Below are 16972 nucleotides of genomic sequence, written 5' to 3'. Positions count from 1 at the left end.
AATTTTATGCTGCTGCTTGTCACGTAATGGAAATTGCATAATATGTCTCTGATAACCCATGGCAGGTTGATTTATTTCCTACAGATATTATTTCCATTAGAAAAATTGCACGAACACCTGCATGTCTGATGCTTATTTTGTCACATGTACATGACCAGGGAGTGTACTATGCATCGAGGCTACTTGCCACATGTATCTGTACTAATGCAAATACATGTGGCTATACATGTGCAAGGGACGTGGTGGCACTGCGGGATAAACCACAGAGGCCTCTGTGCTTCAAGGTTGGATGACCAGCAATCGTAAGATCAAATCCACGTGACAAAGTGAGCTCCCGTCGCTTGTCCCAGCTCCTGCCAACCTAGCAGTTCAAAAGCGTGCAAATGCAAGTAGATAAATAGGTACCACCACGGTGGGAAGGTAACAGCGTTCTGTGTCTAGTCCACATGACCATGGAAACTGTCTTTGGACAAACGCTGGCTCTACAGCTTGGAAACGGGGATGAGCTCCACCCCCTAGTAGGGGTGGAGGGGAACCTTTACATTTACCTATATTGTGCAATTTCCCACATGATAATTACTTACATGTGAGAAATGTGTCTGTGTGTATACATACCATCATATGTGAAGCACCATTCAGCATGTGAACAAAAATCAACAAAAGAAAACACAAGAATCTTTAAATTCTGCATCCATATTGTCACTATGTTGGTGGGCTACTTGCGCTAAGGACCCGTGAGGCTTTCCATTCCAGCACTGTGTGTGGGATGATACAGTGCTGTCTGAATTTATTTCTGTTTGCCTCTTGCATAATAGTGTGTATTAAAGGCTGTCAGCCGTAAAATACATGAAGACAGAAGATGTAGCGATCACCCCCTTCGTATGCAGTGAGTATCAAGTTGCTTGACTTAATCAAGAAATATAACACCACTAGGCCACTACCAAAAACAGAAACCCACAATGGGCTTGAATATAAGATCCAGCTGCTAGGGATTAGAAATGAATACACCAGTTCCAAGAATTGCATTCTGTCAAGGTTTTTCACAGCTGACATCGCCTCTCCACCCATCTGATAGGAAGCTCCGTCCTGTCCTGATTTGTTTTGGGCCAGAAAGCTTACTCTGTTGAGACAAGTGATCCTCCTTGATGCCAATATTGCCTTTCTCTTTTGCTCTCCTTTGTGCAAGAATGATAAGTGAACAGCTTGTGTAACCATAGATCCTTCCATGTTTAGGATAAGTACATTGGGCATGCCTCTTGCTCTCGACTTTGCCGTGTGTTACTGAGCTCCTGATTTGGGCATTTGGACCAAAAGGACGAAAAGAGAAAGCCATGAAATTAAAAGGGGGCAATCATTTGATTCATATGCAGATTTGGTATTCTTTGAGGGCAAAAAGTTCTAGCTGCATGAAATATGAGAAACATACACAGTAAAAAAAATTTATTATACTGGAAAAGCTTGCTCAGGCCTGGGCAATGGACCAGCATAGGAAGGAAATACAACACTGGCTGCTTTCTAAGAACTGGTCTAGGATGTTCCTTGAACACAGACAAGACCTAGGTTAGGGTGACCTGAGAACTTTATGTGGGCCCCACACCATAACCGCCCCTAGTTAATGTCTTCTCTCCCCCCCCCCCCCGTGACAGAAACATATTTGTTATGGGTCCTACAGGGTTCCAGGCAAAGCACTTTTAGTCAAACCTCTAAAAACAAAATTTAACATGGATGTCCAAATATTTTTATTTCTTAAACTTTTTTAAAAGTTTACATCTTAGCACCTTATTTGGCACCATAGGTACTGGGCCCAAATATCTGGTCCTCAGTCCAAATGAGGCTGAAGTGCTGAGACTACATTTAGCTACTTTGCCACAATCCAACCTATCTAGACTAGATGCTTGACTCCTGAGCAGCTTGGAAAAGCAACGGTCTTGCTCCAACATTTATGCTCCTCTATGTCTAGTTCCCATTTCTCAACTCTATTGTTCCTTTTCCTTTTCATGTAGCCAGTCTGTGGATTAATTACTTTACAGTATTTCTGAACTTCAACTTTTTCTGCTGGAGTTATTTTCCTACTGGACTTTCCTTGGCCCAACACCTGTATAGAGAGGTTCCTTCTAGTCTCCTTCTGGGCCAACAGAAGTCTTGTGCTGTGGGTCAGGTAAATATAAATTTTGCTTTCTCCTTTTGTGCACTATATCTGTAAGTTTCACTGCACTGTAGCTGGGAACTTTTAGAGTTGTGATCAAGAAGACTGGGCTGGGAGCAGGACTAGTAATTTTCTGACATTAAAAGCACCCACCACTCCAAGGGGCCAACAGCTTCCCTGGATCAAAAGGGATTCTTAGGGAGCCTCGGCACTTAGGGAATGAATAGGAAAGTTTACATTAAAAATCAACATCTGTGGCTAACGACATCATCAGCCTTATGTGCACAAAGCTGCATGGATTACAGCTGTTGTTTTGCTGAAGTCCGCTTTGTATAGTATGCCACAGCTTTGCCAGACAGCTTTGTAAGCTTTTCCTCAGAACACCCTGGGGAACTTGTTCTCTTCAAACGCAAGCTCTGCCAATGGGATCCCCATATTCTTTCTCCTAGAGGCCATTTCACAGTTGGGGGTGGGTGGGAAACAGTCCCTAGTCTAAACGGTGTTGCCCTCCACTCTAGGGACTTTGTGCACAACCTGGGGGCAATCTTAAAACCAGCTTTCTCAATAGAACATCAAATATTGGCTGTACTGTAGTTAGGTCTGCCTTCTGTCAGTTCAGGCAGATTGTACAGTTGCACCTCTTCCTGGACGGCTGGTGGTGGTCCCGACAATGTTTGCCCATGTGCTGGTTCTCTTATGGATCAGCTACTTTAACAGTCCCTTGAAGCTGATCTGGAGACTTCAGCAGGTGCAGAATGTGGCAGCCAAGGGCATGACAGGAGGGAGGAAGTTCAGTCACATATCCCCAGTCTAGGCCCAACTGCACTTGTTGCCTGTTGCATTCCAGACCAGGTTCAAGATGTTAGTTTTAACATATGAAGCCCTTGATGCTTTAGGACCTTGTTACCTGCTGGAGTGCTGCCCATTTTACCCAATCTTCCTATACCTCATGGATGGCCACAGCGAGGGAGGTAAGGAAGGCCTCAACTCCGGCCTTCTCAGTGGTGGCCCCCATGCTCTGGAATGGCTTCCCCTTAAGAGATCCAGCAGGCCTCTTCCTGCTGGAGTTTTAAGAAACAGCTGAAAACTACACTTTTAAAGGGAGCCTTTAAGGATATCCTCCCCCTCAGTTAGTTTGCTCTTTGAGCCTGTGTCACTGGAGGATTGTTGCCCTCATTTTGTGTTATTCCGTTTCTTGGTTGTTTTTGTTTTATTGGTTTGGGATTACTTTTATTTATTATAATGTGGGTGGAATGGGGGTGAGGTGTTAGAGTTTAGATGACTGTACTTACTGTGGTTTCCACTAAGTCGGATGGGATACAAATGTAATACATTTCTGCACATGTGGTAGCCTCCACCACTTTTACCCACATTTATATTTGTGTGTAAATTGTATGAAGACTTAGCTGCCACCGCTGTCTCTCCTTTCTCGACTCCTGCTGCTCGCTCGAATACTTCCGGGCAAACCCACAAACTTTTTTCCCCCTTAAAAAAAAAAAGATCCTGCCCTTCTCCGGCCGCTGCTCTCTCTCTCTCTCTACTCTCTTCTTTTGTTTTCCCATTCCCTCTCACTCATTTGTGTGTGTGTGTGTGTGTGTGTGTGTGTGTGTGTGTGTGTGTGTGTGTGTGTGTGTGTGTGTGTGTGTGTGTGTGTGTGTGCGTGCGCGCATGTGTATCTTGCTCTCATTTCCTTGCTAATCTTTATGCGCAGCTTGCTCAAAACGAAGCAGGAAGTCACCTCCAGAAGCAAAAGCTCCACGTGGGCGTGGCTGATTTACAGTCCAAAGTGGTGTCTTAGATTGTGACTCCACCAGAGACCGCCTTCCACCTTCCACCTCTCCCCCTCCCATTCAAAATTATAACATAAAATATTACAAATGCTGGACATTTTAAAGATTTTTAGCTTTGCCTGCCAGACGGAGAGCATTAGGTTAAAAAGAAGGACATGTCCTCCTTTTGCCGGACATCTGGCAACCCTAAGCTCTATTGCCTATTTTGACATAATTAATTGTTCTTTAAGAGGTTGTCTAACACAGCGCATAATCTGATATAGTGGGCAGTAAGCAAACTGAACCAGACATCCAGGGGAACATTGGCAGCACACAAGGTACTGGAACTTTTTCTTACCTTAGCTATTCTGATCATTCAAGCCACCTATTTTTGATATTTTGTTGCAGCAAATGGGCACTGTAGTATGCTTAAATGTCAATGAACCACTGATAAGGCCATTTATGTTCTTTCCCACTTCTCCTATCCTCTAACACCCAGAGAAGTCTGGAATGGTCTGATGTACTTAACCCCAGTCATTCTAACCTCATGGGGGAGAGGATCCAACCTGTTTCCTTCAATCCATTTACGCCAGGTGGCTGAAGCCTAGTTCCTAAGGCCTCATAGCTCTCATATTAATTAGCAAATGCACTCTATAAGCTAGCCTCCCCAAACAGATCTGGCATATTAAATTTTTTTTTAATATTTATGTAATTCTGTGTCTTATGTTACTTTGCATAGGATGAGTTTGCCTTCGAGCTAACAAATTCTCTAGTGGAATTCACACATTTGTTTTGTAATCTATGCCTCTCTCAATTAAGCTGTCCTCTCAAGAGTGATCATTAAGATGTTTATGATTTGTAGCTGTTGAATAAAATCCCCTTGAGAGATAGAACTAGTGTGATCTGGAATCTACTTGCTAACATGCACTAGTCCCAAGGTTAAAATATCACATACATATACATATACACTTACACATACACATACATACCAGAATGTGCATGTTTAGAGAACATGCATCTTTGAAGAACATATGCACTGAAAAGGTGAACTCCAGTTAAGATATTGAGAAGAGGACTTATGAAAAGTATTTTCCAAAACACCATGAAAAACATGTTTTCCTTTATACACATGCTGCTATTTTAGACTCAGTAATGCTGTCCAATGCTTTGGCCAAGGCAAAGCACCTGTCAGGATCAACCAGCACTCTAGTGTGGAGATTTCTGATCAGTTTACTGAAAGCTGTTGGGATCACTGTTGTCATATGATTTTAATGCTATACTTGATACTGGTGTTGTGTGTCTTTCTGGTACAGATACTTGGCACTCATTTCTAATTTAACAATTCTAAAGTATTCTTGTTCTCACATGCATTCTTCCTTGCAAAGGATGATACTCTGTTTTAAAGGCTTGTTAGAGGATAATCTTTTATGTGAAGGCATTTTTTAAATTGCAGGGATGGACAACTGTGGCCTTCCAGATGTTTTGAGACGATATTCGATCCCATAACCTTTCACCATTCATTATGCCCTCTAGTCCAAAAGGGTGTTGTAGACCAAAAACACATGGAGGGCTTCATGTCCCTATTTTTGTTGTGATGGAAGTCACAAGTCTGGTTTCAAGCCCCAAAACTAGTTTCAAATACCCTCCCAGGAGAGAGCAGGGGCCTCAAAGTTCCTAGCCCACAGTGATTTCAAGTGCAGACTTAGAAAGCACATGAAAAACCTGGCTGCAATCTTCTCCACTAGGGAGACATGTGCTGTGTTTCTATTTAAATTACAGTAAATGGTTCCAATTTGCATCCAGAACTATCAAATGGCACATACAACTCTGTTCTGTTTGGGTGATATATTTCCTTGTGGCAAGATGAATATAAATGGTCACTACGTGTCGTCCTAATACAACTTATAGACCACTAATACCAAGTTTGCACTGTAGCAGAGCTAGATCCCATTGATCTGCCTGGGCCTAAGAAAAAGGAAACCCAGGTCTATCTCTTATATAGCTATTACTAAACGTGGCCATGAAATGAGGCATTTCTCCTGCATCATCTTGACCCTCAGAGGGATGCCGTTCCTTCGTTGAGGGAACATTTGCCTCAGAGAAAAACAGTCAAATGAACTGCAAAAATTAATCCTTCATGTTAAATATTATACCAAATGCCCTCCTTCTTTCTCTTCCTCTCTACCTGCTTGGTTGTATCCAGTGCTGAATTATGCAGGTGTGGGGGAGACAGGCAAGCTCACTTTAATAAAATCCAATAACCCAAGGTCCCTCTAAATCCCTCTCACTGATCATCATGAGCCACACCCCTAAACCCACTGCATTGCATTAAAATTGGAAGAATACATCTATCTGCTCATTGGTATTATTTTTTGCATGTTAAATGTTTGTGATAAAGTTTTTAAAAAGCTATTCTTTACTTATTTTTAATATTTATCACCACTCTTCAGCTAATTCCATCTCTGTGTCTAGTACAGCAGTCTACCAGGTGCAAACCATGCTTCTGCCAAAGATCTTGGTCCTTCTGTATAATTCAAATAAAAGCAACATCTGATCTTCTCCCCCATCCACTCAAGCTCAGCAGCATCAAGTCTGATGAAGGATTCTGCTGAACTTGAAAGGTCATCTATTTTAAGTGCCATCAATTTCTTTTTGATTTATGAAGAGCCTAATATGTGAGAATTTCAGGAACTGATTTATCCTTGCCACCCCCCAGGGAGTTTTTATAGCCAAGTGGGAATTTGAACTCAGGTTCTCTGAGTACCAGCCCAACACTTTACTCATTGTATCACATTGGCTTTTAATGTTTTAGTGGTCCGATAAAGGCAGTAACCACCTTTGCTTTGCGAATTCGTGCAAGGACTGCATGGCAATGCAGGGATAAAAGTGTGAGATTATAGATATGTAAAGCTGATTTTTAAAGTCTGTTCTGTGTCTTCACAGAGTGGAATAGAGCAGAATAAGGATACCAGCAATTCTTAATATGTTTTCTCCAGCAGACATCCTTCCTGAGCAGTACCTTCAAATGGTCACTTCTGGTCAACCCCAGCAGCCTTTGCCTGCTAATTCAGTATATGCATTTCCATTGAGGTTGGGATTCTCTTAGCGGTTCGAAAGCATGCAAAATGCAAAATGCGAGTAGATAAATAGGTACCACCACGGTGGGAAGGTAATGCCGTTCCGTGTCTTGTCACGCTGGCCACGTGACCACGGAAGCTTGTCTTTGGACAAAACGCTAGCTCTATGGGTTGGAAACGGAGATGAGCACCACCCCCTAGAGTCGGACACGACTGGACAAATTGTCAAGGGGAATCTTTACCTTTACCTTTACTTTGCCCTAGATATTAGTTAGGTTTTAAAGCAGACTGAAAGTGATTTTAAATGTTATTGTGAAATAGCAGTTTTAGAAACATTTTGACAGGAATTTTTATAGTTTGATGACATGCTCTTTTATACAACCCGTGGTGTTTGAAGGGGGAGCAAACGGCATACATGGTGATGCCGGGATAGATGGGGGTGGAAAGTGAGGATGCATCATATACGTGCCAATAATGCAGGGTATTAGTTACTGTAAGATATCACGCCTGAAGGATAGTCTTCCCTAACACAACACTTTCCAGATGCACTGGATTACAAAAATCCCCAATCCCTACTGAGCAATAGAACTATGTGAATATGTCACACCTAGAACGTGCCAGATTGGGAAAGGAAACTCAGGTTGCAAACAGCATTTTTGAAGGAACCAGCAACACAAAATGCCATCTGCAGGCAATAGCATTAACTAAATTATTACATGTCATTTTCTCTTTCAGTCCTATTGTTCCTAAATAGTTACAGCCAACAATTAACATAATGGCAGTTTAGCATATACAAAAACTCCCCACCCAATTAAAGGGCTACATTATTAAGCTTAGCAATAGTTAAAGATAACTGTTCAACTTTTCTTGCTAACACTTATATCTCTTACTGAAATTAACTATTCTACTTTACTTGTAGAAAGAGCCTTAAATTAGGCCTGAATCTGGCTCTTGAGGTTCCTCCCATAGCATGTCCCTTCAATATAATACTATCATTGTGTTGTTTCCCACTTGTGTACAGTTTGCTCTTTCTAAAATGTTGATAGACCTTTCTAAAGACTTATAGTAATACTGTAGTCAATGTTAGCTTTAAACTAAAATACACAGCTAGTTTTGGTTGATGTATAAATCAGAATCCAACCTTCAGGCTGAAAATGTTCTTCATCTTTCTTTCCAATTGCTAATAATAATGGCAGCAAGCTTTTTTGGGGGGCCTGTCAAGCTACAACAATAAGAAATTACTTTTAAAAAGGAATACCCCCAAGTTCTGGTTGCAAATATGAATTAAATACTCTTTAAAGTACAGCAGGGGAAAAAAAACACACGATCAAACCAGCAGATGTGCAGTACTGTCGTTGTTGGAAGAAGGGCTACCAAGTTGCTAACAAAAGGTTATGGGGTGGTGTTGCAAAAGGCGCAATGGCGGCCCTGAGGGCCGAGGCCTATTACATCCTTTGGCTGAACAGCTACCTACGCTGATCATCCAAGCAGACTGAGGAGGCACGGAGGCACAGTACCCGGTGATTCTATCCTTACAAGACTGGTGGGCCCAATGGTGTAAGTCACTTCATTCTCTGCTATTCCGGGTGGCAAAGAGATCTCCTTGGTGACAGTGGAATAGTTGTACTCCTTGCTACGACAGGTCTTAAATTCTTCTTCGTGCTCAGCTGAAACTTTAACCTTCCCATCTTGCACTTTCACTGTAATATCTTCCGGGTCAAAACCCTTCACATCCATCAAAGCCAAAAGCTTTGGGCGACTACAGGTTGCCAGCATCTTAGTAACCCTTCTACGAATCCTACAAGATCAAGGGGAGGGGGGGAAAAGATGCCAGTACAAAACAGTTAGAATAGTGTGTACGGTATGAATAGGGACGGCTAGTTCTGATGATAACATAACATTTGGCTTTTTAAAAATAGAATACTTTTGTCTCATTCTGTTTAACCACACCTCCATAAAGTCCTGCTCAGAGCTTAGAAATTCTACTTTCTCGGCAGACTTCCAGAATCCCTCAGTCAGCATGCAAATAAAAAACTCCTCACACCACCAAACTGTGGTCCTACGCTGATATTTAATTGTGGCATGGAGGGAAACCTCAGGGCTTTTGAAGGCTCTGCCAACAGAAAAGTGTTACCAAATTGTGAACTCAGTTTTACAGCCCCAGCAGTAAAATAAGTGTCATCAGAGCACCGGCCTAAGTATAGAAAGGCTTATCACCAAAAGGTTGGCTACAATTTGACCAGTTGGCTACTGCAATGGCAAGTAGTATGAAAATGAAGGGAGCAGTCATGAGGTAGAGCAACACAAGTTCAAAGATACACCAGCTGCAATGGGTCTAGAATAGGCAGAAGCCTGTTGTACTAACACAACTGCTCTTGTGCTGGCTGAGCATAAAAAAAGAACCCTTCAAACATTTTAAAAGCATACAAAGAATAGAAGCACATCAGTATGTAGAATTTATTGAAACAAGATAGCGACCATCAAAGAAATGCTGAACTGAATGCATCAAGGCCAAGAAATCATGAAATCTGCAGAAAGCTAGAATATTTTGTCCACATATTATTACAGATGATAACTCAAGGTAAAATAAATAGCAAAAGAAGCGCAGGAAGCAGAAGAATTTATTGGTTGAAAAACCTTGAACGCTGGTTTGAATGCATAACAACATTTTTTTAGAGCTGCCACATCGAAAGTCAAATTAGCCATGGTCACAACCAATCTCCAGGAGAACAACAAGAAAATGAACAACAAGAACAAAAAATAACAGCACCTACCAGATTGAAACCTGCTTTAGCAGCAGGTCAACAAATGCCCAAATCCTGTCTGAATAAAACTGTATTTGCTTATCATTAGAAAGATAACAGTCTTTCTAGCCTCCCTTGTCTAGGGAGTTCCCTTTTTCATGTTTCTGCCAAATGCGCAAAAAAGCAGCAACGATATGAAATGTCTCCTGGCAATCGTGAAAGAAGAAAGTGCAAAAGTAGGACTGCAATTGAATATTAATACAAAATCACATTTACAGAAGAATTAGGTAACTTTGATGTGGATAATTAAGAAATTGAAATATTTTAATACCTTGATTCACCTGTCTATCCAAGTGGAGACTGAAGCCCATAAATCAGAAGAAGACTGGGAAGAGTAGCTAACAATGAACTAGAGGATTTGTAAGGAAGTGTCATCGGAGACCAAGGCAGAAATAATCTGTAGTATGGTATTCTAAATTAGCATGTGAGAGCATGACATTAAAGAAAGCTGGAGGGGGGGGGGAGATATTAATTTTAAATTTAATGTTGGAAGACAGCTTTATGGATAACATGAACTGCCAGAAAGACAAATAAGCAGGCTAGATCAAATCAAGCCTAAACACTACCTAGAAGCAAAAATGTCTAGATTGAGAGCATTATACTTTGGGCACCTGGTAAGAAAACAAGATTAACTGAAAAAGACAATAATGCTAGTAAAAGTTGAAGGCAATAGGAAAAGAGGAAGGCTGAATATGAGATGGATTGATGGAATAAAATAAGGCATGACTTTGAGTTTGCAAGACCTTAGCAGGTGGTTAAACACAGGATCTTTTGGAGATCACTAATTCATAAGGTTACCATAAATTGGAAGTGCCTTAACAACACATAACTTCACCAAATGCTATTTGCATTTCATTCTTACCTGCCTTAGGTCTCTGCACTGGGAGAAAAGTAGGATAAAAATGAAATAGCTGGAGAAGTAAATACATATTATGATCAGTCTCTCTGCAATCTTATGCCACTAATCATGTGGTTTAGTGTTGCATCTATCGAAAGAAAGAACGAAAGACCAATCACAGAATTTCTTTTCCATAGATTCCAACAAAGCCAAATCCATCACATGAAACCACTCTTTGGCATGGGAATTGCTACTAGCACCAATGGGAGCTTACCTGCCAAAGAGGTCTTAGAAATGGGGGTGGGATTAGCTGGAAGGGTGGAGGATTTTTACTTGGAGGAGAACGGCTGGCCTGAGACATTTTGCTGCTGAGGACAAGGACAAAATGGTGCCTGCTTCCCAGTCCAGATAAAGACATGGAGTGGACTATCAGCTGAATCTATTTTAGGGCTTATCCACACAAGGTGTGTAGCTTAGATTGATGTGGGATGGAACTGTAGTCTCCACCTCCATAGATTTAGAATCACTCACTCCAAGCCTTAATATTTGTCAGTTTTCTTTCAATGTATCCCAGGTTCTTCTGATTTCAATTTCTACAGCAGCTTTCTTTCTTCCCCCTCATGCCTTCCACAGTCTCCACCCTTTGTTTCTCTCCCCCCATTTGCTTTTCACAGCCTTTGTGCAGCTCTACTAACAGGTGGCTCTTCCCACAATGAACTGGGTTTGGGGGGGGGAACCCCTGACAAGGGAAAATAATCCCCAAACTGAAGTGGGGAGGGATTGATTCAAATCTCCAGTAGTGTCATGTAGATTAATTAAACTAATCCCAATCAGTGGGTGATGGAACCATCTCTCAAACAGGATTGATTAGGAAACATGAGCCCGCAGTTGGACACTGGCAGTGGGGTAGGATCCTCCACCACACCTGAGGTAAAAATCCTCCACCCTTCCAGCTAATCCCAGCCCCATTTCTGAGGCAGTAGCAGTCTCGTATAGGAGGCACAAGACTAATTGTGTGGTACACCAGTGGAAGAGACAGAAAGTTCAGGAGGAAGTGCCATTAAGCTATCACTGGTCCTTCCCAGTATTTGGCATCTGAGGTGCAGTTGAGGCTAGTGATTCCAATTTTGCTGGTGAAGCTGTTCAGGAAATGTGCCTTTTGTTTTCGCTCCTATAAAGGATGACTAAAAGCCGGAACAGACTCACCAACCCCATGAAAACAAAGTCAGCAACCTCTATTACCGCAGCTGCCAGTCTTTTTCAAGGAAGGGCCAACCTTGACTGAAAGAAAGGATTAAATCTCACTCTTTGTGAACCATGGGCCTACCAGCCCCCTTGTCGATTCTTTTTACAGTTGGAAAAAAGACATATGTATACCCAATCACAAAATTTCTGCCTAGTTTTGAAGGGCAGGAAAGAAAATGCAAAGACAGAAACACCCTTTTTCCTGTTCTCTCTCTTGCCTGGCTGTTGGGTGTTAATTTCACAGGGGCAACGCATTTCAGTTAGTGAAATTGAGAGAAGTGACAACTGATCTAGGTGGCATTGCAAACAAACAAATGTTGTCACCCAGAACTCTGTTTTAATTTTTAGTGAGTCGATGCAGAAGAATTATCTGGCTTCAGACATATAAGGAAGCAGAAAGGCAGGAAGTCTGAAAAGCAATTACAAGGAGCAAAGGGGGATATACAGTACAGACAGAAGCATGCACTGCCTCACCCCAACCCCATTAATTAATGCTACAAGTCATCTGAGTAGAAAAATATACTCTCTTCCCAGATTAGAATCATTCCTATTTCCCATTGATTCCCTTAAAGTTTGATTTCAAGGCCTGACAGTTGATTCTTTCACTCACATTCATCCTCAAATTTTCTTCCCACTTGAGCATGATGGTGATGCAAATGCCTCAAGGAATAGGGAGATACAAGTAGTATCCAGATCCCCCACCTTAAGCCAAAAAGCAGGTAGGGATGGACTGACTACAGGCAGCTTTTGGTGGGAGGGTGTCCCATTTGGCCAAATGGACCAGCTTCAACTACAGAGAGTTAAAGATTTTCCACCTCTAAGAACATCAGAACTAAAAAAAGAGGGCAGTTCCTTCCCAGAGAAACTGCACATTTTTTTTAGTTCTGATGTTCTTACACCTTCCTTTATGGTGGGGAACTTGTGACTGTCTACGTATTGTGAGATTCCTGTGCCCATCAATCTCCAAACATCATGGCCAATGATGACAGGTGGTACAAGCTGGGATGCAGACACATCTAGAAGGCCACAGTTTCGTCATCCTTGTATCAGAGTGGAAGAACAAGCATTCCTCTGAATAAGATGGAAAAAAGGAGTGCGCAGGAAGTATGTATACATACTCAATTACACAAAGACATGGAGAGTTTTTTTTTCGTGGTACACACACCCATTTAAAATACATCTGGAAACAAAGTATGGCTTTTATTCCCTTCTGCAGGACTTCTTATATGAACATTCACTCCTGAACAAGAGCTTTTTAAACCTGCTTTTTGTACCAAATACTGAAAGGATCTCCCTATTGCTTCGTTTGCTGCTATCTCTCTCTTTTTAGCAGCTTAATGGTGAAAAGTTCTAAGAGCTCAAGTGACAAATCAACATATAATCTTACCTGGCCAGTTCTTGCTCGGCTTCAATTTTAGCTCTGATCGCTTTGCGCTCCAAGGAAGAGAGGCAGAGTGGACGACAAGGTGGACAACATAGGATGTCACACATGCAGTGGGGATATGGATGGAGAAGGCAGCAACAATGTGGATGGAGATTTATGTCACAGAGGCAATGGGTGTGTATGTCGCAGTATCTATGGCAATGCATATCCAAAAGCCTTAAGCGCCTCTTTATTTCTCTGTCAGTTCGCCTTAAATCTCGCCTCACAGCTTCCAGAGCGTGACAGAGGGTTGCCATTAGGAAACACTAAACCATATTAGTGTACGAGTACAGCCTTTGGAAAAGGGCACTCGTGAGGAAAAAAAATTGGTCCTGCAAGCCCTGGCCAGAAGTTTGCATTAAGGAGCAAGCTGCTGGAGTTTTAGTTGTATTCCAGCACAACCATTGTGACATCATTCCTCTGCATAAATGTCATAATCTGGGAATTCCCATGGAAACTGTAAACAGTGAATTCATCTTAAAGAGCTACTAAGTCCTAAACACAAAACTGAAGAAATACAAAGGTCGTCATTTAATATATTAAGTTATTAAAGGTCAACATTACGTACAGTACTTGAAAATTTTGCAGGTGTATTTTTGTGCTGTCCCTTCCTGTTAGGGAATAAGTATAAGATGGATATTGTGAAAGAAACGAAAGATTGGTGTAGGTAAAATATTTTTATGGGATGTGGTGGCGCTGCGGGTTAAACTGCAGAAGCCTCTGTGCTGCAAGGTCAGAAGACCTGCAGTCGTAAGATCGAATCCACACAACGGAGTGAGCCCCCAACGCTTGTCCCAGCTCCTGCCAACCTAGCGGTGCGAAAGCATGCAAAATGCAAAAATGAGATTAGATAAATAGGTACCACCTTGGTGGGAAGGTAAATGGCGTTCCGTGTCTAGTCATGCTGGCCACGTGACCACAGAGGATTGTCTGCGGACAAACGCTAGCTCTATGGTTTGGAAACGGAGATGAGCACCGCTGCCTAGAGTTGGACACGACTGGACAAAATAGTTAAGGGGAACCTTTACCTTTACAAATATTTTTAAATTATATACCTGTTGTATAATTCAGGATTACATGGAATCCCTATGTTCACTACCTTGAACATCAGAACAACATGAGTGGATCAGACAAATGCTCTACTGGATTCAAATTTCTGTTTGCACAGCAGCCAGACAGATACCTGTTTGACTCATGCACACAGCACAATAAACTGGATGATTTGCCAGATCACTTTGAATTCTACATTTCTGTGAGTGAGAAGCAGGAGTTATAATCCTTGGAAATTATAGATGTGGATGCCATAAGGCACTACTTCCGGGAGCATGTATAAGTATTTTTAGAAACAAAGAGAAAAATGCAGCAAGATTAAAATCTGTTCCAGCAGCTGGACATAAAGGCTCATAATGGAGGGCTTAATTGTTTGCCATGACAATTTAGTTTACTTTGCTCCACACCATTATCCAGAATGTCAGTGCTAAAGACTCCCTACAATAAGAGTGGGCAAAATGTGGCCCTGGGACTATATACAGCTCACACTACACTGTTTTTATGGTGCACCTCCTCCCTGGTTTCCCTAACAAAAAAGATGCTTTGTATTCCTGTAAACCTCTATGTTTGCTAGAGGATTGCTGCCTTGACGTGGTGAAGGGGCTTGAGTAATTCAGAGAAGCTATGGGCTATGCCGTGCAGGGACACCCAAGATGGACAGGACATAGTGGAGAGTTCTGACTAAATCCGATCCACCTGAAGCAGGAACAGGCAAGCCACTCCAATATCTTTGTCAGCAAAAACAAGACCTGGAGCTGATTGTGGCTCCAATCATCAACTTCTTATAGCAAAATTCAAGCTTAAACTGAAGAAAGTAGGAAAAAACCACTGGGTATAACCTAAACCAAATCCCTTATGAACACATAGTGCAAGTGACGAACAGATCTAAGGAACTAGATTTGGTGGACAGAGTGCCTGAAAAACTATGGATGGAGGCCAGTAACACTGTACAGGAGGCAGGAAAAAAAATCCCAAAGAAAAGGATATTCAAGAAAGCAAAGTGGCTGCCCAACGAGGCCTTACAAATAGCAGAGAAGAGAAGGGAAACAAAATGCAAGGGAGATAGGGAGAGTTACAGAAAATGGAATGCAGACTTCTAAAGAATAGCAAGGAGAAACAGGAGGGCCTTCTTAAATGAACGGTGCAATGATATAGAGGAAAATAATAGAAAGGGAAAAACCAGAGATCTGTTCAAGAAAACAGGAGATATTAAAGGAACATTTTGTGCAATATGGAAAAAAATTGTAGGGACCTTACAGAAGCAGAATACATCAAGAAGAGGTGGCAAGAATACACAGAGGAATTATACCAGAATGATCTGGATGTCCCGGACAAAGCAGATAGTGTGGTTCCTGACCTTGAGCCAGACATCCTGGAGAGTGAAATCAAGTGGGCCTTAAAAATCATGGCTAACAACAAGGCCAGTGGAGGTGATGGCATTCCAGTTGAACTATTTAAAATCTTAAAAGATGCTGCTGCTAAGGTGCTACACTTAATATGCCAGCAAGTTTGGAAAACTCAGCAGTGGGCAGAGGATTGGAAACAATCAGGCTACATTATTTATTTATTTATTTATTTATTTATTTATTTATTTATTTATTTATTTATTTATTTATTTATTTATTTATTTATTTATTTATTTATTTATTTATTTATTTATTCATTCATTCATTCATTCATTCATTCATTCATTCATTCATTCATTCATTCATTTATTTATTTATTTATTTATTTATTTATTTAATTTGTACCCCACCCATCTGGTTCTACGACCACTTTAGGCAGCTTCCATACAACACAACAGCAAATAAAAAAACAACACAAAAATTATTACATAAAATATCTTCCAACAATTACAAGACAGAAGATAGAATTAAAAATAAATAAGGAAAAATAAGGAAAGAAAAAAGAGCAGGTATTGACTGGAGAGAAGGCCTGAATAAACATCCATGTTTTTAATTGGTTTTTAAAGATACCCAGCGTAGGCGCCGCATGAATCTCCGGAGGGAGATTGTTCCAGAGGCGAGGAGCTACCGCTGAAAAGGCCCGGTTTCATGTTTTTTCCTTCCAGGCCTCTCTCGGCGTCAAGCTCCTCAGCCTCACCTCCTGACTCACTCGGGTGATCCGGGTAGACCTTGGTGGGAGTAGGCGTTCTGCCAAATATCGAGGTCCTAAACTGTTTAGGGCCTTGTAAGTAAGCATTAAAACCTTGAAGTCGATGCGGAATTGAATGGGCAGCCAATGCAGTGCGGCCAGAATAGGAGAAATATGCTGGTACAGTATTTTCTCGCTCCACTAAGGAGTCTGGCCGCCACATTCTGCACCACCTGGAGTTTCCGCGTCAACTTCAAAGGCAGCCCCACGTAGAGCGTGTTACAGTGGTCTAATCTTGAGATTACGAGCGCATGCACCAAGGCAGTGAGCACCCCTGTTTCGAGATAGGGTCGCAGCCGGGCTATCCGCCAGAGATGGAAAAAGGCGGTATGGCCTACCGACACCACCTGCGTTTCCATGGTGAGGATCGGGTCCAGATGGATCCCCAAGCTACAGACCCCACTCTTCGCGGCCAGGGTCACTCCCCCAAACGAGAGTCACCCAAGCCACCAACCACGGGGCCACC

General features: G+C 41.9%; 1 protein-coding gene across 1 annotated transcript; it reads right to left on the bottom strand.

Annotated features, from left to right (window-relative positions):
- Positions 1 to 1237: 1237 nt before the first annotated feature.
- Positions 1238 to 15460, bottom strand: ODF1 (outer dense fiber of sperm tails 1). The gene is made up of 2 exons (XM_020783459.3): positions 13267 to 15460; positions 1238 to 8790 (listed from the first exon to the last, which is right to left on the bottom strand). Exons 1-2 carry the CDS (start codon positions 13557 to 13559, stop codon positions 8472 to 8474), a joined length of 612 nt encoding a protein of 203 aa, XP_020639118.1. The 5' UTR covers positions 13560 to 15460; the 3' UTR covers positions 1238 to 8471.
- Between the last annotated feature and the right edge of the window lie 1512 nt (positions 15461 to 16972).

This window comes from Pogona vitticeps, chromosome 4 (assembly GCF_051106095.1).
Source record: "Pogona vitticeps strain Pit_001003342236 chromosome 4, PviZW2.1, whole genome shotgun sequence".
Lineage (NCBI taxonomy): Eukaryota > Metazoa > Chordata > Lepidosauria > Squamata > Agamidae > Pogona > Pogona vitticeps.
The sequence above is the reverse complement of the archived record's forward strand: the minus strand, read 5'-3'. Positions and strand labels throughout refer to the sequence as shown.